Genomic DNA, 23,226 nt, shown 5'->3' on the forward strand with positions numbered 1-23,226 from the left:
TTGTAGGCAAGAATATTGCTGGCAAAGGAAATGAATGAGAGTGCTGAGAAAATAAAGCAATCGGTGAGTTGTAAAGCCTGGGTGACTAGAACATTTCTCAAAGTGTGGTTCCCAGAGCACAGCACCAGAACTTAGAAATGCACATCTCAAGCCCCACTACAAACCTACTAAAATAGAAACTTTGGGAATGGACCCAGGAATCTGTTTTAACAGGCAATACAGGTGATTCTGATGCAAGCTCAAGGTCAAGAACCACTGAGAGAGACTCTTATGTATATATCCAGAGAGATATCTTATGTATAAATTATCCATATAAATCTTTCAGATATGTATGTTTTATACATGTAAAATATAGAAAGTATCTTGACTGCTTCTCTCTAGCATTAGCTAATATCGCTAAAGCACAATATACACTTAAAGCTGGGTTTCTTATTAACAACACAAAGTAAATCCATGTTTCAGAAAGTTGAAGCATTTGGAATATGTATGTAATTCTTTTTTTTTTTTTAAGATTTTATTTACTTGACAAAGAGACAAGCATGGGGAGCAGTAGAAGGAGAGGGAGAAGCAGGCTCCCCACTGAGCAGGGAACCCGACACAGGGCTCGATCCTAGGCCTGAGCCAAAGGCAGATGCTTAACCATCTGAGCCACCCAGGTGCCCCGATATATGTATTCCTTACCAACTTCTTGTCAGAGCTGATTAAAGCATCATTGTTTTAACTTTGCAATACACCTGACCAAACCTCATACCAGAAATTTTATCATTTTCTCACTCTTCATCTGTCCTATTGTTTAAATTATCTTTAATCCATTGTTTATTTGCAGGAATCTTTTTAACTCACTTGCCATTTTGTGTTACCATACACTGAAAGGGAAAGGGAGGGAGAGAAAAAGGGGGGAGGAGGGAGAAAAGAAAAAGCTTTTTGAATACCCTCAAGTGCAGGAGACAAGGAAAATAAATAAATAAATAAAAATTAAAAGCTTCAAAAAATCTCAAATTCTATTCCTAATAGGAATCTTTCTCATAGTGATATGGCTCTAACAATTCTGAAACTGTTTTATGTGGATTATCAGATTTAACAAATGAATAGATATGTGTTGGTATTGTTGGACACCAGGATTCTCAGCGTGGAAGGCACATATACAAACAGGAAATGAGGAAGGCAAGTAAGAACCATGTGGAGTTCAACTAGGATTCACGATATCTAAAATAATGTTTCTTAATTCTGCCCACTGAAGAGATCTAGAAGCAACGAGCCCCAGTAATCATGGACACACGCAGGGCCCATATTTTGTTTTCTAAACACCATCTCCCACTAATAACAAACCAGAAACTCCTTGGAAAAGGAACTAATTCCAGGACTGGACCAGGGAGTCTTTCTTATTTAAAAAAAAGAAAAAAAAGGACAATGCCAAAGATGAGTTAAGAAGGGTACAAGACGAGCTGGAGTATTCTGCAATGCTAGGAAAGTATTATGTGCTCAACAAAATCAACAACACCCTTTTGATACTGGGGCATATCAGGAACCAGCTTGAAAATGCTCCCAACTGACCAAATGTAGGACTGCAGCAACATCAAATTAAGAACAGTAGCAAATTCTAATCCACTGACTAAAGAGTTCATACTGATGACTGTCAGGTAAGAAGACAGGAAGACAGACATCTACGGGCGCATGCAAAAGCAAGAAATGTAAGCATTGGGAATTATCAAGCTCATGGGAGCAGATACAAGATTCCCCAAATTCTAGTTTTTGCTTAGAAGCTTGAATTTTATCACTGGCAACAAATACTACCACTTGTTTTTCCTTAAAGTAACAGGCTCGTTTCACTTCTTTTCAAGAGAATACCTGCCAAATACCCTACTCTGAATAACCAAATTTTGTCTATTAGTCATTCTTTAATACGGAAACGATATACTATGAAAAGAGCAGCTAGTTCAGTTCACAACCCAAACAACTGCACAAGCGATTCACCTTAAGATCACCATCATCTTCATTAAGTAAAGTGCTTTGGGGGTACTCCCCATTTCCTCACACAGAATATTAGAAAGATGTGCACCCCGAGGTCGAGCTTCAATAAGATTATTTTACTGTTTCATAAGTGAAACTGGTTTTTTTTTTTTTTTTTGAACTATGAATGCAGTAGTTAAGATGAATATGGTTACCTATACTAATGCACTTTGGTGCAACTGCCTTGATTCAAAACGCACCACTGCTTACACGCCAGCATGTAAATGTAACACAGTGGGTGGGTGGGGAATACATATATGTATATATATGTAACACAGTGGCGAATAAAGCAAACAACATCGCAGTACTGTGAAAATAGTTTTCAATTTTGTAGACTTCTAAAAGGGGGTGGGGATCCCCCCAAAAGACCTCAAACTACACTCTGAGAAATGTTGCCCGACAGCCATGTTTTACATTATAAATGTATCCTCTGCTTCAATGTTAGGTTATGCTATAAATCATTAAACAAGTTCTAAAACATTTCCTGTCACAGAAGAAAACCAGATAGACAACATTATGTATAATTTTTAAATATTTATACTCTCTTCCTAAATTTAAACATTGTAAAATCTGTTTATTGTTAAATACAAAATACATAACAAAGACCAAGTTAAATTTCAATACTTAGGTATTTTCCTCATAGTATAAGGTAAATTATTTAAAAATATTATGTAGGGGCACGTGGATGGCTCCATCGGTTAAGTGTTCAACTTAATTTTGGCTCAGATCATGATCTCAGGGTCACGAGATCAAGCCCTGCATCGGACTCTGTGCTGGGTGTGGAACCTGCTTAAGATCCTCTCTCTCCCTTCTCCTTCTGCCCCCCCATTCTGCACGTTATCTCTAAAAATAAATAATTTTTAAAAATAAAAATAAAATTACTTAATTGAAAACATTCTCCACTAAGAGTACTAACATCTGTTTGTCTTTTCTTTATTCATTTAGCTTGTTTTCAAAGCCACTCTCACATGACCGTAACGTGTGTCTTCATAAAGCTGTAGTATCATTCATTCTCATTATTTTTTTTTAAGATTTTATTTATTTATTTATTTGGGGGGGTGTGCCCCCGAGCACAAGCAGGGGGAGGAGCAAGGATATCAAGCAGTCTCTGTGCTGAGAGCAGAGTCCCACACACGGCACCTGATCTGACCACTCTGGAACTATGACCTGAGCTGAAACAAAGCACCAGACGCATAAACAACTGAGCCACCCAGACACCCCTGAAAGATTTTTTAAGTACACTGTTCAATACCTTTTCCCTGGAGAGGTTTTCCAAACGCGAAGTTAGGCCATTTATTTCTTTGTCTTTCTCTGCCAACTGAAGCTGAAGAGAGAAATCATCATTAATCTTTTCCATTATCTACTCTCTCCTTCACACCAAGAGTTAGTCTATACCATTCTAGCAAAACTATTACCATACCTGTGTGCTTTTCTTGGTGTATTTCTTTGACACCTCTAGATTACTTCTCATTAGTGACCAACTTCCCTTACTCATACAACTTCTCCCATAGTTTATGCAAAATTTCACCCCCGGTATCATCCTCTCAATGCTCTTTTTTGTGTCTACTGCTTCTTCACAATTAGAAATGTTGAGTGCTCTCCAAAGTTTCTTCTTTGGCTTCTCTCTACATTCCCCCTAAAAACTACCTTTTTTCTATGCCTTCACGACTATGATCCCCATGGGAATAAACCACAAGTATTGACTCACAAGGCACACTTCTTTCCCAAGTTTCAAACCTTTCTTTTCAACTGACGCATGACATGTTTTCATTGTTCTCACCGCACTTTAAGGGCAAAAGGTCCCAAACCTACTTTTCTTCCTTTTGTTAACAGATATTACCAATCTCAGAGCCCATGTATGACTGAAGCTAGGAAGCTTTGTTACAATACACCCTCCTCCTCTTCTTCCTCCATTCCCCAATATTTTCAGTCTCTTAAGTCATTCATTCACTTTACCAATCACATTATGAATACAAACACAAACTCGTTTTTCAATTATTTTTCCCTAAGGATGCCTTTCAAAGCTTTCCTCGATATACACGTCCTATTCAATAAGTCATCAGGGAAGGTACCCAAGGGGGTGGTCTTCACCAAGTAATTCTGAGAATACTTCTAATTTTCTTACTTTCAAACACCCTTCCTACCTATAAATCCTCTCAGGGTTGCCAAATTGTTTTCAAAAAGACCTACTACAGTTGGGTCCCTTTACTCCTAGGAAATTCTTAACAGCAAACAGCATTCAAATTCCATTTTAGGCCCCCCAAAATGTGGCTTCAATCTATCTTTCAAGTCCAACCTACTCCACCACAGACATTAAAGTCCTATTATTCAAGAATGCTCAAAATTTCCAGGCTATACTCTCCACTTTTCACCTCCAAACCTATATAAATGTTTTTCAATCTTCTTAGAATGATGCTTCTTTCTTTTCCCAGCTCTGCTTCTCCTCCCCTTCAGTTTGGTCTTTGAAAGGTCGGGTTTCTCCACGCTTAACTCCTAAATATTCCACTGGAAACAGCCCTAAGGTACTTCATTAAATAGACTTATTCATATAGAACTTCATCCCATTTTGCCTTGTCTAGTGAGTATGTGTCTAAACAGTACAAAATAAGGGACAGGGCACTCAACAAAAAGCAAGCACCTTACCAGCTGCATAATCTATAATGTTGTTTAATTCGGATGCTCACTTTTGTCATAAACTAAATGAACTAAAAACATTTAGCTTCCCACAGGTTTGACAGTGGATTGTGAATGTCAAAGAGTTGTGAATATCACCATTATACTTCTAGCAATCCCTATTAGATTACGAACTCCTTAAGCATTCAGAGCACTGTGCCTTACTTTTATGATCACCTACGTAACAGCTAACATAGTGTGCACTTGCTAGCTCTCTATGTATATATAGTAGGCTTTAACTTTACTAAATTATTTTTTCTAGTCAATATGCAAAGATAAAAGCTCATATAAATTTAGTATTCACACTTTATAAATAATAAGGGAAGCTGCCAGCCACTGAAAACAATATCCACAGGGATCTCAGACATAACAATAATCTCATGAATTAAGAGTTTGAAATTTTCATTCTGACAGTAGGTGAAGATAAAAAAGAACTACCAGTAAAATTACCTATATGTGCCACCTTCTCCAGCCCCCAGGGGGAAACCGAAATTCTTGGTGCCTTTAAGAACACCACATTTAAAAATTAGATTGTAAGTACCAACTAGCTATAATATAGCAAAGTTAAATCATTCAGAACTTCCTGATCTTTAGTCACACGATATGCAAATTGTATGTACATACATATCTCAAAATACGTAAGATTATACTTTATTCCTTAAAGCAAAAAGATCTTCCTACTAATTAGCTAAACAGTCTAATTTTTTTTCTCTAACAATCTTACAAATATTATTTACCATTTGGATTTGTTTGTTGCCTAATGTTACATTGGCAAAAACAATTTTAATTAAGATTGTAGCACTCTGCAGTCTTTCTTTAGGATCACACATTTTGGCGATTCACTGAATAACTCTTACATAAATTTTAAAATCACTGATCATATATTATGCTCCCACAAAAACATAAAGGCCTTAAAATAATTTTACATACACATTCATGTTTGTTTCTAAGTGAATAGGATAATGATCACTTTTCATCTTAGAAACTAAGCATGATTTAAAAATGTAATTTTAATTAGCCAACTCAGTGCACAGAATTAAAGCCACAATGGCAATGCATAGCAGCATTTATTTTCTCAGTTCATAGTCAATTAACTACTCAACTAAATATGTAGTACATTATTTATACACAAAAATACAATTCCAATTATCTATATTAAAACTGCCTATTAGATTGGTAAAACTTATAGCTAACATATTTGCAGAAGTACCAGGTACGCTATGCCTCAAGCCATAAAATACCGAACTTACTCTGTAACTGTCCTCTACTTCAGCTAGTGCTAGCTTTACATTTTCAGCAATCTTCACTTGTTCTTTCCATTTCAGTTCCATTTTCGCAAGTTCATCAGCATACTTATTACATTTTGTTTTCTCATCCTAAATGAAATTAGCATAATTACCAAAAATTTTAAATCCAGATAGAGCCAGTATCTATATAAACATATTTAGATATGTGCTGAATGTTTCATTATAAACACTGTTTTAACAATATATCAACTGAAACAACCAAATGTTTAAAAAAAAAAAGTCAGTGGAGGACGGGGATAGTATATATTTAAAAGAACAAAGCAGATCTACAAATTAACAAGTAAAAATGTCAAGATACATTAATTGAAAATAGTATGCTGCAAAAAAAAAAAACATATAGTATAATCCTCTTTTTAAAAGTTAACATGATTTTATATGATCTCTATATAGTGCTGTGTAGAAAAATATAAAGTATTAACAGCTCTTATCTCTTGGAATCAGGAATATGATGGTACCTTTTACCATCTTTATTCTTTATCTCTATAATGCCATAAGATTTCGCAATAAGCATATATTACTTCTGCAAAGGGAGGTAACAATGATTATAATGACAACTGTTTCCAGACATTGGGATTTCCTGACCAAGATAATCTCTAGGTTGACGTCTTACACGCTGCTTCTTCTCTACAACCCAGGATGTTGAAAGGAGTTACAAATCATGACAAAAGGGTAAATTGGGCAATTTCATTTTGAATGTCTTATATTCAAGGTGAAAGATTAAAAATACGCCTTAAGCAATTCAATTGAGAAAAAGGTTTTAACAAATAACTGCTAGATCAAGTTAATATCCATTACGATATATACCATACCTCACACCACACACAAAAATAAGCTTAAAATGAAAATAGACCTAAAATGTGAAACCTAAGACTATAAAACTTATAGCAGATAGGAGAAAATCTTTACAAATTGCATTAGGTAAATGTTTCTTAGAACAGAATGGAGCCTGCTTAAGATTCTCTTCTCCCGCTGCTCCCCCACTCTCTCTCTCTCTAATAAATGAATAAATCTTTAAAAAAAAAGAAAGCACAAAACATAAAAGAGCAAACTGGTAAATCTGTACTTAATCAAAATTGAAAATTTTTCTAGAAACACCATTAAGGAAATGAAAAAGGCAAGTCACAGACTGGGAGAAAATATTCACACATATCACACAAAGGACTTGTATCCAGAATAAAGGACTTACAACTCAACAGTAAGATAAAAACTCAATTTTTAAAATAGCAAAACATCTGAACTCTCCCAATAAAAAGGAATGAACTACCAAAATAAGCAACAACATGGATAAACTTCAAATTAATTATGCTGAAAAAGGACCAAAAAAACAAAGCATAAACCACATGAGTGAATTTATACAAACTGTACAAAAGGCAGGCCAACCTACAGGGGCAGAAAGCAAGCCAATTGTTTCCAGGGGATGGGGAGGGAGTGAGAAATGAGTTGCAAACGGGTAAGGACTCTGGCAGATAATAGAAATGTCATCTAGACACTGTTTTACAACTATCTACATGGCAAAACTGATCAAACTGCAGACTTCAAATATAAGCAGTTTATTGGATTTCAGCAAATATATGCAGTTTACTGCACTTCAATACAGCAGGGGGGGGCGCCTTGAGGAAATTTTTAGCTTAAGCACATTCTATCTTCCTATCAATAATATTATGACATTCAAAAAAATATTCATCTAGAATTGTTTCATACTTGATGAAAAAAGTTTAGTCCTTTATAAACTACTTTGAACTCAAGGGTAAAACTGTTATAATCAATCAATCCTTCTACAGAAGGAATCCTTCTGAAGCAACGAAATGTTTAAAGTTTAAAAGATTTGGGGTGCCCGGGTGGCTCAGCTGGTTAAGCGTCTGCCTTCGGCTCAGGTCATGATCCCAGGACCCTGGAATCGAGCCCCACAGGGAGCCTGCTTCTCCCTCTCCCCATCCCCGGCTCATACTCTCTCTTGCAATCTCTCTCAAATACATATTTTTTTAAAAGTTTAAAAGATTAAATATTATTTAAAACACAGTGACAAAATGTTTGCAATTATTACAGTAACACTGAACTAAAGTATGAACTTCATCATTCTACAGTTCTAAATATCCCTCCCCTCTCTACATGCATGGAGAAACATACACAAAAAATTAACAAAAATCACACACACAAACACAAAACACCCTTGTGCCTTCCTTCTCCAAATCAGGTATAAATGAGAAGCATTTTCCCTTTGCCCTTTAAATATTCCAGGAGTGAATCCTACCAAGACAGTCGCAAAACTGCAACGTATGAAGAATACAGTTTAAAAGAGTCAAAATACGTAACATCATAAAAGCAACAGCTCATTTGATTAACATTCTCTTTTTCCACCTTGTAAATTTGGTTACTTTAAGATATGGTAAAATTCTTTGCTATTATTACAGTAAATGTAAAAAAAAATACTTCCCTTTTATGAAGTTCTAAGTTCAAGGATCCATTTTCAATGTATCCTTACAATTAAGACGACAGACAAAAATAACCAACCTCAATCACTTGCCATTATCAAGAAAGGACACGAGGTCAACAGAAAATTTTAGGATCATGATTGTACACACAGGCCCACATGAGCAAGTACACAGAACAGCCCCCTTTCATCATCTCCAAAGTGAAACTAAGCAGGTGCCTGGGTGGCTAAGTCAGTTAGGAGGCAGCCTTCAGGCTCAGGTCTTGATCCCAGGGCCCTGGGATTGAGCCCCACATCTCATCAGGCTCCCTGCTGACGGAGCCCGCTCCTCCCTCTCCCTGAAGCTCCCCCTGCTTGCGTTCTGTGTGTCAAATAAATAAAATCTTCAAAAAAAAAAAAAAAAACGAAACTAAGTAAATGGGTATGGGGGGGGGGGGACCCAGGATTAAAAAAAAAAAAAAATCCAAACAACAAAGGTAATCTAAGCCATTATATCTAATAAATCTTTCACTTACAAGAAAGCTAGCTTACCTGCAAGAGTTGTCTACATTTATTGTATTTTTCTGTTTTGTCAGCAATTTCTTTGGTCATTTCACAGACTTGTCCCTTCGTTATCATGTCAGAATCTGTCTCGGCTATTACAAGGCAGAAAATATTATTAAAACTTATTTTGCCCCTTATATTATCTTCCTGTTCAGAATAACTTAAAGGTCAGGATACTGTGAAATAAATGGAATACGAAAGGAGAGAAATATATATCTAAAAACATCTATTCATACACTAAATAAAGATAGATAATATTAGCTCTACATGAGAATTTTTTATATGTTTGGCCAGAAACAAGTTCACATTCAATAACGAAAAGGATTATGTTTTTTAATTAACTAAAAATAGTTCTTAAAAAGGCACACTTGTTCTCCTAACTGACTAGATAGGATAAGTAGAAAGCCATACTCTCTGAGAAAACACTTTAAATCATTTTTCTAGTCCTTCATTACTATTCACTAAGTCTTTGTTAAGTAAATAATTTACACACCACCATTCTAGATACTATAGAGGATGTAGAGATATGGAAGTCAGGACCCTGTTCTACGGTGGCTGAACCTAATTAAATATTTAATAGCATGGAAAGTTTACAATACAGTTAAAAAGTCTAAAACAGCAATTACCTCAAACATTACAATAGGAAATATATTTTTAATATACTCTAGTGCCAACTTTTCACTATTGTCAAATCTTTAACATAAGGTGAAAAAAAATTAGGCCAAATGAAAACCTAGAGTTAATTCCAATTTTCATGTTGTTTATACATTCACTATGTCTTTCTCATCTGTTCTATAAGTTAATAAACTAATAATTTAACTTATCCGCCAACAGGTACACTAACCAGAAAGTACCCTAATGATCCAAAGAAGTCAAAAAAAAAAAAGAAAAGAAAAAGTAGTAGTTAGTAGTAAAAGAAAAAGAAAACCATCAACAGGGGATTTATTCTTCCCCCAACAGAACTGTACAATTAAAAGATCCGTATATGCTTCAAAATTCCACAGATTTAGTGGGATATTAATTAAAAATTCAATCACTGGCTTTTGTCCTATAGCCTAACTGCTGCTATTAAGTATATAAGCTTACAAACTCCAGCTCATTTAATACTTGTGAATATTCTCATAAATACGAGGTTCACACATTTTGTATATTTCACATGCATGACTTTCTTACTTTTAGACCCCAACTTTATCTTTGCCTTAATCCTCTCACTTATAAGAATTTTTAGACGCTCCCTTAAATTTGTACACCTGGAACAAGGCAGTATAAGTAAGTATCAATACTTGTCAAGGCAGGACACTACAACACAAGGTCTGAAAGATTTTTACCTGCCGAAGGTGGTGGCTTTACATCTATAGTAGAGGCAGCAGTAGCTGGGTCTGTGTTTATTGAGGCATCATTCACTTTCTGCTGATTCCCAGTTTTCTTTGTTAAGACACTGTTGCTATTGGCCTATTCAAAATATTAACAATAAATTATTATAGGAGTTATATTTCCTTCCTCAGTAATTGCTATGAAGAAATCCTGAGAAGTCCACAAAGCTGTTCCTGCATCTTAAAGGCCAACATAAACCTAAGTTAACACATAACACGCACCACTTTTACTAACTGACCTAAATGTTACAAAAAAGAAAAACTTTACTTCCATTTTCCTTGTCAAATCATCAAACCACCACCAAAAAAAAGACACAGAAATCTCCTAGGTCACCTACTACAGAATCATAATATACTTATAGGCCCCAAACCAAAACCTGTATATGTGGGTCAAACTTATAAAGTATATTCTTTTTTTACAAAAGCCTTTCTAGTTTACCACATGCATTTCGGTGAAGATATCTGTACTGGGCACCCGGGTGTTTCAGCTGGTTAAGTGTCTGCCTTCGGCTCAGGTCATGATCCCAGAGTGCTGGGATCGAGCCTCACGTTGGGCTCGCCCCATAGCGGGGAGTCTGCTTCCCCCTCTGCCCTTCCCCCTGCTCATGATCTCTCTAATAAATAAATAAAATCTTAATTTTCGATGTGAGCCAAAGGCAGACGCTTAACTGACTAAGCCACCCCCATGCTCCTAAATGAAATCTTGGGGGGAAAAAAAAATCATCTGTACCATACAGAATACAAATGAAAGAGTCTTTATAATAAATTTTGTTTGCAAAGAGAACTTATCTTTTCAACTACAGGTTTTAAATATGTCTCTTCACTTCCAGCATTCCATTATATAGCAAACCTTATATTAGATACAATTTAAGGACCCACATTAGAACACCCATCAGAACAGAAATAATTTTTCATTAAATCTGTTTACCCACTCTCAAATGGAATATAAAACAATTAGCTAACATTAACTCTCCCTACTCTAGTGATTATGAATCGGATGGAAGAACCCAACAATGAAAACTGAGAAAGTATCTATGACCCTGGGTATAGTCAATGGTGAACCCCACCGAGGAGAGGCATCACTGTCACGAAGGAGGAATTCCGTATGTATAGAGTTTTAAGTGAAAACATTTATCAAGAATTTAGACGGAAATGGTTCAAGAAAAAAGGACTTTCCCTCCTGTTTTCTTCTTCCTGCTGCTGCCCTTGCTTCCTTTGTTGGTTTTCCAGCAAATAAAAACTCCAGATTTAAAAAAATATGTATCATTACAATATTAGACCAATGACTTCACATCAGACCAACGACTTCAAATCAGCAGAGATAAATTATGTTCAAAAGGTTGATATTTAGAATATTGTAAATCTGGGGGCACCTGGCTGGCTCAGTTGAAAGAGTATGTGACTCTGGATCTCAGGGTCATGAGTTCGAGCCTCACGTGAGGTACAGACATTACTTACATAAATAAAACTTTAGAATATTATAAATTTGATTTGTAAACAAAAATACTGATAAAGGAATTATTAGATATGCATTCAACTGTCCTTACTGATTGGTCTGACAGTTTGTTTATTTGTTTTTGGAGCCTCTGGCATTCCTTGAATTTTTCTTTATAATGATCTGCTGCCATCTGAAGACGAAGTTTCAAATCTTCAACCTCTCTTCTTAGTTCGTGTTCCAGTGTATCAGTCTTTTCCTGTGACAAAAAAAAACACACACACTTCCTCTTAAAAAAAAAGTTAAAAATCTCCTATCTCATAATGTGAAAGTAAATCCCAACTTCATTTTCGCTTTTTTCTTTCTGGCTTTTAATTTTTATTTGTTTTGGAGTTTTGGCAACAGAGCTACATTAGCTCCTAATAAATCCAGCTTTATATTCTTAGGACTAAGGCTCATTAAAAAACTAGAGAAGAACGATCCACCTCCTGAGGAGTAAGTATTACCCTGTTAAATAACCATAATACCACTTTATGAAGCTAATAAATAAGAAATTCCAAACAAAGCAATATATAACTGACATCAGAAAGTTTAACAGTAACAGAGCAACTCTTACTAAACCATTAGGCACTTGCCTACCTAAGTTTCTCTTACAGCTTACGTTAACTTCAACTGAAGAAGTTACAATGACTAAACGAAATGAATGGCAATTTAAATTTCTGTGATAAGGAATCTGACCTGACTTACTTTGACATACCTATTCTCTTGTATAAGCTTGTGAGCTTCTGATTAAAATGAAAATTCAAAATTAACCCACTTTACCTGGTCTTTTTTCATAGCATTCAGTTTAAGTTCTGCCACTGCATCAGCTAACTGCTTTTTTACTTTCTCATTTTCCAGGCGTGCAGTATGCAGATCTGCCATTGTTTTATCTCGCACATTTACAGCATCACTAAGTTCTTTAGCCAGAAAGACAGCTTCTTGCCGAGTTGCCTGAACCTGTTCCTCTGCTTTACGAAGTTGCTCCTTTAAAGAAAAGGTATCTTCCTGAAGAAAAGCAGATAAATACATTTGCAATGAAACCATTAAAGTAAAAACAGAAGCAAAAATAATTTTTAATATTTCAACAGATCCAAAATTTTAAATTGAATATTGCTTTTATATTCATGACTTAGATGAAGTACATAAATCTGTAAAAAACTTAAGATATGACTCTGTGTTAGAGTCCCCATATAACAACTCAATGCACTCGGTATCTCTACCACATTAAACACTTGTAAACTGAAGTTCAGAAGTCAAGCAACATGCCCAATATTTAAAAGCCCTGGCTTAAACGGAAATTCAAGTGAAAGCTCCTGTCCCCAAAAATCTCTAACAGCTGGAACTACTGACCTCATTTTTTATGATTACCAATAAAAATAATTTGAAAAACTTCTCTGTAATTCCAAAAATTTTGGTTAAGTCTCCTATTAACTAACCTAAAACATATCCAATATAACATTAATTACGTATCATTATGAAAACAGGACAGACTTAGAACTTAGTTCTATAAACAAAATACTGATATGCAAATAGCAAAGATGAGGCACTAGGAAAATGAAAAGTAATTAGCACCTCTTAATAAACCTAAAAGTATCTTTAAAAAGTTAAAATTGCTAAGGAAAAAAAAAAAAAAAGGAGGGGCGCCTGCGTGGCTCCGTTGGTGAAGTGTCTGCCTTCGGCTCAGGTCATGATCCTGGGGACCTGGGATCGAGCCCCGCATCAGGCTCCCTGCTCAACGGGGTGTCTGCTTCTCCCTCTCCCTGTGCGCGCGCGCTCCCCACCCCCCTCCCCGCAATAAAATCTTTAAGAAAAAAAAAGTTAAAATTGCCATGATAAAATTATTTCCTTTAATATTAGGAGCCCAACAAACCCAATTTATTCAACTGTCCTAGTTTTATCTCTGTACTAAAAATAACAAACTCAGAAAAAAAGTGTAACCTATTCTTGGTTTTTATTTTTATTTTTTATTTTCTAAAGATTTTATTTATTTGAGTAACAATGAGAGCGAGCATGAAGAGGGTGGAGGGTCAGAGGGAGAAGCAGACTCCCCGCTGAGCAGGGAGCCCAATGCAGGACTTGATCTCAGGGATCCAGGATCATGACCTGAGCCGAAGGCAGACACGCAACCGACTAAGCCACCCAGGCACCCCCATTCTTGGTTTTTAAACTGCTCCTGCGGGGGTGGGGGGGCGCCTGGATGGCTCAGTCAATTAAGCGGCTGCCTTTGGCTGAGGTCATGCTCCAGGGGTCCTGAGATGGAGCCCCCCCCCCCCTTTGGGCTCCCTGCTCAATGAGGAGTCTGTTTCTCCCACTCCCTCTGCCTGCCACTCCCCCTGCTTGTGCTCTCTCTCTGGCAAACAAATAAATAAAATCTTTATATATATTAATAAATATATTAATTAATTCATTGATTTGTTAGCTCCTGGGGCACCTGGCTGGCTCAGCTGGTGGAGCATGTAGCTCTTGATTCTCAGGGTCATGAGCTCAAGTCCCACACTGGGCATGGAGCCTACTTAATAAAAAAAATTTTTTTTTTTTAAATAAACTGTTAGCTCCTTAGAAGGAAATAAATGATTATGAAATGTTGAGGTGAAGGAAATCTTTGTAGATATAAAATTAATAATCTAACTACATAAATCTCATCAGCTTCTCTATGTCAAAAGGGGGGGAAAAAAGACACCAAAAAACCAGAGGAAATTGTTTGGAACATATTTTTTTTTAAAAAGGTACAATACTCTGATATGTTTTCTAATCAGTAAGAAGAAAACTCTCCAAACCAAAAAAAACAAAACAAAAACAAAAAAGTCAAAAAACAAAAAAATTGGAGAATGGCACGACCGTGAATTTTTTTAAGAAAGAAATAGACATTACGCATATAAAAATATATTCAACTCATCAACGATCAAAGAAGTTAAAATAAATACCATTTTCTTTCAACTAACAAAGATTCAAAAACAGGAATACTCTAATATTTGGATGACTTTAGGGAAATTAGCACATTTATAAACAGGTGGGCTATGTACCTGTAATTAGTATAAAGTTTATCAGCTTTTGCAACATGCACAACCTTCAAAAAGCACGTAACTTCTGACCTAGCAATTTTCATGAGTTTCTAAGAAAATTACTTTGCTTTATTAATAAGGAATTCAGTACAATTATTAAAAACGAAAATATGTTACATGAGAATTTATTATAAATTCTGCAACATATCCTTCATACAATGAAAGTCTGTGCTGCCATTACAAACAGGAGTATATACAATGTTGGGTATTTTTTTGAAAAGCAATTTGAAGATAACTGAAATTAATTCTGGTACATACACATACCTACATATCTGCGGCATACGGCAGCATGCTTATAAAAGCTAGGGACTATACATAACTAAAAACAATTACACACTACACAGCTATTAAATAAAACAAGGGATACTGTGCAGCTGTTACAGTGAACAAGGAAGATCTATATGGGTTCTCATACCCATACAGAACGCCCAGTCTATAAAATTCTTTTTAAAAAGGTTTTGGAACATTACATATATTCTCAGTTTTCATAAAAATATAAACTCTGTATGTACATTCATAGATTACTAGAAAAATTAAAAAATTCTATATGACATATCTGGGAAAGGATGAGTGTTACTTTACTTTGTACCCTTACGTATTATTTGAATTATGTTATAACCAGGACCTTGTAACTGCTTTAAAAAATATTTTTTTTCAAGTTTTAATAATTAATGGAGCTCCTGGCTGATTCAGTTGGTAGAGCATGTGACTCTTGATCTTGGGGTCATGAGTTGAAGCCCCACATTGGGGGGGGAGGGAGTTTTAACTATTAAGAGTCAATTTTCCCAGGTATTTCTATACCTGTGGTTTACCTTACAGAGGTCTCGCTTATGTAGAAAAAAGATGCCTAGAGAAAATTTTGGCACCTTAATAAATAAATATACTTTTTACCTTTGTGTTTGCAATGTGCTATATTAAATACCCTGAAGAGTAACTTGGGTGCTAATAATTAATTCCAAATGTGATGCACATCTGACGTTTTAGGTGTTACAGTAATTACATCTGAACGTTAACTGCAAACTACTGCAAATATAATACTGAGTATTATATAAGACTGATGAAGCACAGACCTGTACCTCTGAAACCAATAATACATTATGTTACTCAGTTGAATTTAAAAAATGTCTAAAAACTGAAAAAAAGGAATAGAGAAGAGTACCTGCATATGTACATGTTTATTTTTGCAGAAAGAAACAGGAGGATAACTGGAAACTAATGAAAATGTTTACGTACGGGTGTAAGAAACGGTTTTTTAGGAAAGAGACAGTAAATCTTAATATAAGTATTTTCACTTTTGAACGATGCAACTATTTAACATACTCAAAACATAAAATTCAATCAAAAGATTAAGAGAATAAAAACTAATCTTAGAATTACATACAAATATGTAGACTGTATAAAAATTTATTACCCACAAATATGTTAAAAAGTTTATTCAAGGAACTTTTGAACACAGTACTAGGTACATCCTTACTGAAATAAATTCTAAGAAAAAGGCTTGAGAAGAACTTAATTTTATTTAGTAGACATATCATTGGGAGTGGCACTGATGTAACACTTCTGAAACTATTGGTGTGTGTGTAACAGGGTAGAATACATGAATAAATATAATGATGTTCTGGAAACAAGGGCTCTCACACGGAGAGAAGAGATAAATATAGAATGGATGAAGGTAAGAAAGAACCCTAAGGTACTGGATTTGACTTGGAGGTAACTATATCAATAACTATATAAAGACTTTAGATGTTTGTCCAATATAAGTACAAAGAAGCAACAGGACCCAGTATAAAAATATCAAAATTCCACTTGGTTTCAAAATACCATTCCCCGCTGAAAAAAAACCAGGGCTCCTTAGAGAAAAGCCTGGTGCCAGGTGTGGGGCAGAACCTAAAACTATAATACACAGTTGTCTCACAAATCTAAGAAGTATTCAAAACATTTATGGAACATATGAAAAAGGTACAGGGGCACCTGGGTGGCTCAGTCGGTTAAGTGCCCAACTTCTTGGTTTCGGCTCAGGGATAATCTGAGTCCTGAGATCAAGCCCCCATCAGGCCCTATGCTCAACATGGAGTCTGCTGGAGATTCTCTCCCTCTTCTGCTTGCCCTGCTAGCGTGTGTGCGTGATCTAAACTAAATAAGTAAAATCTTGAAATTTAAGAAAAAAAAAAAAAAGTAGGTCTGGAAAGGCTCCCCCTGGCTAAGTGTGAGACAACTTGGGTATGAAAAAGTAATAATGATGAAATACGATACACTGAACAAAAAAGAATCCCTAAGTCCACAGTGATATGAAAAAAGGGGAGAGGGCAGCAGAGAATCTCATTATAAAAGACTACCTACTAATAAATGTAAAAGAACCATTCTGTAATCATTAATGATAACTGATGCAGGTGAGGATCATCAAGGGATAAAAAACGACTGGGTGAAAGGCTACTGGGGAATAGGATGTTCACATGATCTCAAAGTATTATCCCACATATTGCTCAGTCACAAAGAGGGAAAAAGCACCAATATATTGGTTCAGGCAGACATAACGTTAAATAAATGATTAAACCTAATATCAAGAACAGAACTGACATTCTGTGACTTTTGATAACACTGCAACAGAATGTACAGAACATCATCTATGCCTTTTTTGCCAAAAAAATGTTTGACCTGAATCCAGCCATGAGGAAACGATAAATCTAGATTACAGACCATTTTCTCAGACAAGACTGAATTCTTCAAAAGTATCAATGTCATAAAAAACAAGAAGTACAGAGACGCTATTCTAGATTAGAGCAGACCAAGAACATAATAATTGTGTGATCTTTATTTACCTGTGGGTCAAGAAATTTAAAAGGTTATACAGAAATATATTTGGGACAATTTGAATGTACTAAAACTATATACAGGAATAAAATATTACCTTATGTTAAATTTCTTACGTATGTTAATGGTTTGATGGTTAGACAGAATAATGCACCTGCTGATAGGGAGACATGCTAATATACTTAGGGCGTAATGTCATAATGCCTCCAGGTTTGAACTTTTTCAGAAGAAAAGGATGGGGAAAGGAAAGAAGAAAAATAAAAACCACTATATTGTATACATTGAACAGACATAGGTTTTACAATCTTCAAATACATATTGCAAAAGTACTTACCTTACTTGAGGTTGTAAGCAAGAAAGCCCTTTGCAGATTTTCCTTTTCAGCCAAACAGAACTGCAGCCTGCTAATCTCTTCTTTGAAATGAGTAATCATGCTTTCTTTGTTCCCATCTAAATTCTTTAAAGTCTGGACTTCTGACACAAGCTTGGTATTTTCTATTTCCGTATTCTTCAGATGTACCTGTTAACAGTGCTTGAAAATGTCAAGAATACTCTAATTCCATAACCTAAGTTATTCAAATTATAAAATACCATCATTTACCTCTAACCCAAATATGATCAAGGAACCAGAAGACTTACTAGACCAGGAGTCAGGAGACCCAAGTTATATCAAATAACTAGTTAATAAACGGGAACAGAACAGAGCCTTTCTAAGCATTTTTTTAAAATTTTTCACAAAGATTATATCTGAGGTCTAACAACATTACCTGATCTCTAAAGTCTTCTCCTCTCATTTAATAAATTTCTCTTTAAAAATTCAAACCGACTTGGTTGCTCCTTTGGAGGAACAAATCATGCTATAGGTATACTCAGACATAAATGCATGGCGAGATTCTGGAAAAACTGAAGGGGGTACATTCAAGAACAACATATTAAGCAATTCAATATTTTGCTTATGAGAAGTACTGTCATTTACTTCCTATGTGCCTAAAATATTTGATTAATTAACCCCACTATATTAATTTTCCCAGGAACTTAGGCAGCAGTTGCTGATTTGCTCATAACAGATGCACAAATCAAATTCCATAATTGAAATTATAAAGAGTACAGTATAATTGCCACTACAGAGAGTATCTTGCTTTGGTTAAGAGTACCAGAGAGTAATGAATTAACATACTACTTGCACTTGACCCTCAATGTATGAATGCTGAAACACTAATTTCTGTTCACAAGGGTAGAATGTAACTCCAGATTCTCTGAGGTATCACCAGCCAAGACCTTTGCAGCAACACTTTAAAAACACTATCTAGGGGCACCTGGGTGGCACAGCGGTTAAGCGTCTGCCTTTGGCTCAGGGCGTGATCCCGGCGTTGTGGGATCGAGCCCCACATCAGGCTCCTCCGCTATAAGCCTGCTTCTTCCTCTCCCACTCCCCCTGCTTGTGTTCCCTCTCTCTCGGGCTGTCTCTATCTCTGTCAAATAAATAAATAAAACCTTTAAAAAAATAAATAAAATAAAAACACTATCTAATTTTCATAATCATCAGCTCAAGAAAGTGTTTTATCAATTCCTCTAAATTCTTTTTTTTTTTTTTAAGATTTTATTTACTTGACAGAGAGAGAGACAGCCAGAGAGAGAGGGAACACAAGCAGGGGGAGTGGGAGAGGAAGAAGCAGGCTCCCAGTGGAGGAGCCCGATGTGGGGCTCGATTCCAGGACTCTGGGATCACGCCCCAAGCCGAAGGCAGACGCTTAACGACTGAGCCACCCAGGCGCCCCCAATTCCTCTAAATTCTGACAGGACAGGGATGGGTCATATGCTCTAACAGGGGCTAAAGGAGAGAGAAAAATAAGGAATCTCTGGTTATTTATATAAACAATCTGGAAGGGAAAGCCTGTTTCTGAGATTAACAACATTATATGAGGTCTTATCATACTAAGTGCAGTCTCCTAGCCATTTAAAAAGAAAAAAAAGAAAAGGAAAAGGAAAAAAAACCCCACAAAACAAAAATCTCTAAGGAAGTTCTACTTCCAATTTTGGGGATACACACATACAAATGAAATACTGTTTAGAGCACTGGGAGGTTGGGGGGAAATATATTCAAATGGAAATTTCAATGTCACTTTAATACCAACTGATAATGCTTAGAGGAAACTGGAGATACTATCCCATGGTAAAAGAATAAATCCCCAAGACACTCCATTCTTTCCCTTCCTTCCTTGATGTCCAGTGCTTTGCAAAGGACTGGTCATTCAGGTGTAAAGCAGAAACACACAAAGTCGGCAAAGTGAAAAAAAGCAGGGCATAAGGGATTATTTAGAGCAGTAAAGGAAAAATGCTGGATTTTCCCTGAAATGTGCTTGCCAACCGTCTCCAAAATACTAGAAGTCCTATTCTCATAACAGAAAGAAAAGAAAGGCAGGATGGAAAGATGGCATCCTTAGGCATAGGTCTCCTTCCAAAATAACTAGGAGTTATCATTCATTATACCTCTCTGGTATCACTGGTTTAACCTAGGACCTTCCTAAATCTTTCCCAGTACTAACTAGAATGCCTTTAGAATTAATTTTATTATTGAACTGAAATGATTGAAGACACAGACATTCTATCTTATTATCTACCACTATGCTAACAAAAAGCAACATGGAAAGCAATTATCCATGGAGAATAATGCTCAGGCCTTTCCTGGCAACAAAACTGAAATATTCTCACTGAAATTCACTATAACACTGAGTAACAAATTATCAGAGATGCCAATTTTCACTTAGCTAAAAAAATGCTTTATAACTTTAAAAAACTGCATTAGCAAAAACACAGTATAAACAGTAATCCAACTGTATCCATTTCTCTAGATATCTCTACTATTTCCCTTTTTCACACGATCTTGTTCAAAAACCAAACACTATTTTGGGCATATTTTCTTAAAGGGTCAAATCATAAAATCATCCACCAGAGCGGGACACCTGGGTGGCTGAGTCGGTTAAGCATCTGCCTTCGGCTCAGGTCATGATCAAAGGGTCTCCTCCAACGGAGTCCCACACTGGGCTCCCTGCTCAGAGGGGAGCCTGCTGCTCCCCCTGCTTGTGCTCTGACAAATAAATAAAAGCTTTAAAAAAAAAAAAAAGCATCCATCAGTGAATCATCACTATTTTTCTTCCTGTCTTGGGAGTGACACACACATGCATGCACACACACCCTGGGGATAAGCTATTCAAGAAATAAAATGGGTATAACCCATGACATACAAAATGTCCCCATCCATGACCTCTGTTCTAAGGTGTGTGGTGGATTCAATATTTTTTTTATTTTGATCTTCTTAAAAAAAAAAACAAAAACCCAAACACCACAAAAAATAAAAAGGAAAAAAACACTGGCAATGTAAATCACATTCTAGTTTCTATATGCAAATTATAACACTGAACATATGCACAGTTGTGTATTTTTATCTCTCATCAAATATATACCACAATACTAAGTGTGTCGTCCTTTTCTAATCTAATCAAGTGACTGAATCTATCCAAATTATACTGACTTAACTCAAAATGACCTTGAAATTCCTCACCTGGAACGGCCTTCATGAACTGCTGTAAGGCACTTAAGAAAAATAAGTCTCAATTTACATCTACAGCATTATTGGTAATTAAGCTAACCATCCTATTTCAGAGTCATTTAAAAAAGAAAAACTTCAAAAAGGTGAAGACCCATTAACAGAGAATATCTTGTTTAAAATGACATTCTCTGAAAATTATTCTAAAAGTCAAACTCTGAAACATGATCATCATCACTGAAATTAATGCTCTAAGATGTTCTTAAAAGGGGAAACAATTGGTCTTATAAATTCTGATGAAGAGGTAGGTACCTTGTTACTATTAAACCTTTCTGACTTATGTATTACCTGCTAAGTAACTACAATACCAGCAAATTCTCTGAAAACTCTTAGGAACTATACACAATGGGGTAGTTTTAAAATAGGTCCCCAAATCCTTTGATACTTCCTCTCCGTATGAAGTGAAGTACTAAGTACTCCCCTAAGTACTGGCTGGACCCAAGTGACTAGCTTCTAATGAATAAGATAAAGTAGAAGTACCAGTGTCCAACTTGAGTGATTAGGTCATAAAGTACACTAGGACTTCCTCCTTGCTCTCTCTTGGATAGCTCACTCCAAGGGAAACTGGCTGCCATGTTGTGAAAACATTCAAGCAGCCACCGAAGAGGCCACATGGCCCACATAGCAAGACACTGAAGGGCTTCCTGCAACAAGTCATTTGTGTGAGCCACCCTGACAACAGATCCGCCAGTTCCAATCAAGCCTGTAGCTTACGGTCGCACTTGTCCTGAATGCCACTGACCAAGACACCCTGAGCCAGAACCATGCAGCTAAGCTGCTCCCAAATTCCTGACCACTAAATTTCAGGGTTATCTGTTACACAGCAATAGATAACAAAGAGAAAGGAAAAGAATAAAGTACCTTATAAAGTTCCTTCTCATCCTTTTCTGTCTTCAACTGACACTCCAGTTGTTCTCTTTCATATTGTGCCTTCCTGAGTTTATCCTTTAAACTGAGTTAAAGTAACATTAATATAGACAGAAAAATCTCATTAAAACATTTTTGAAACATAGAGGTATTTTTTTAAAACGTCAGAAATACCTGTCTAATTCAGTTTCTTTCTCGATTGCTTTATGTGTCACTGACACAATATCTTCCTCAAGCTGGAGAGCTTTCGATGTGGCATCATTGTATCTCTTCTTAAACTCTTCGTTTTCCGTTTTCAAACTTTCTGATACTTCAACAAGACCCTTAGAAACAACAACAATTTTGGAGGAATAATTTCTGAAATAGATTTGCATATCTTTAAGAAATCTAAGTATTCTTAAATTGTTAATCCCACCTTTGTCCCCTCTAAAGTTTATAAGCTAAGATTAAAAACTAAACCTGAAACTGAAACATACAGTTTCTCATATACCAAATTAAACAATTATGAATTTCTTTTCCAGACTTCTCATATACCCGGTTTGTTGATTTCACAAACTTCTCCACCAGAGGGCAGGCAACAAAAATGAGAGAAAACATTTTTAAATTAGTCACTTTCATTTTTGCCATCTTGCTTTTCAACACTACTCCAGTGACAAGTCAGGCTTCATATGATACTACCACAGTTAACACCTTCTCAAAAAAAACCAAAAAAGTCCTTCTTCTTCTAGCACAGATCGTTAAGTGTCACCAACAACAATACCAAAGCACTACGATATGTGCCTGAAGCAGCGTTCGTAATGACCCCGTCACTGTGACTCAGAGGCCTGAACAAATATTCGAAGAAACTGAAATGAATATAAAAGTAGTAAATGCAATAAAAGTATTTCTATTTAAAATAGAATATTCTAAACAATTTAAAAGTTTTAAAAATATTAACACATCAAGACAAGTAACTTACAAGAACTTGCTCAAGCTCCTTTCTAAACCCATTTTATGATCTGTAAAATGAAGATGATAAAGCTTTTTCCCTAGTTTATAAAATCATGAGAATCAAATGTAACAGTG

The 23,226-nt window shown here is 35.8% G+C and overlaps 1 protein-coding gene across 2 annotated transcripts in view; it reads right to left on the reverse strand.

Annotated features, from left to right (window-relative positions):
- TAX1BP1 (Tax1 binding protein 1) overlaps positions 1–23,226 on the reverse strand; it is a 78,799-nt gene that overhangs the window by 22,464 nt on the left and 33,109 nt on the right. For both annotated transcript variants that reach the window (XM_008686440.2, XM_008686439.2), the window contains exons 6-14: positions 22,336–22,484; positions 22,156–22,246; positions 18,022–18,207; positions 12,595–12,819; positions 11,885–12,031; positions 10,293–10,416; positions 8,953–9,056; positions 5,934–6,059; positions 3,263–3,334 (exon numbers count right to left, since the gene is read on the reverse strand). In XM_008686440.2, the coding sequence (XP_008684662.1) occupies positions 3,263–3,334; positions 5,934–6,059; positions 8,953–9,056; positions 10,293–10,416; positions 11,885–12,031; positions 12,595–12,819; positions 18,022–18,207; positions 22,156–22,246; positions 22,336–22,484 (1,224 nt within the window). The remainder of the gene's footprint in view (positions 1–3,262; positions 3,335–5,933; positions 6,060–8,952; positions 9,057–10,292; positions 10,417–11,884; positions 12,032–12,594; positions 12,820–18,021; positions 18,208–22,155; positions 22,247–22,335; positions 22,485–23,226) is intronic.

Source organism: Ursus maritimus, unplaced genomic scaffold (genome assembly GCF_017311325.1).
Source record: "Ursus maritimus isolate PB19 unplaced genomic scaffold, ASM1731132v1 scaffold_3, whole genome shotgun sequence".
NCBI lineage: Eukaryota > Metazoa > Chordata > Mammalia > Carnivora > Ursidae > Ursus > Ursus maritimus.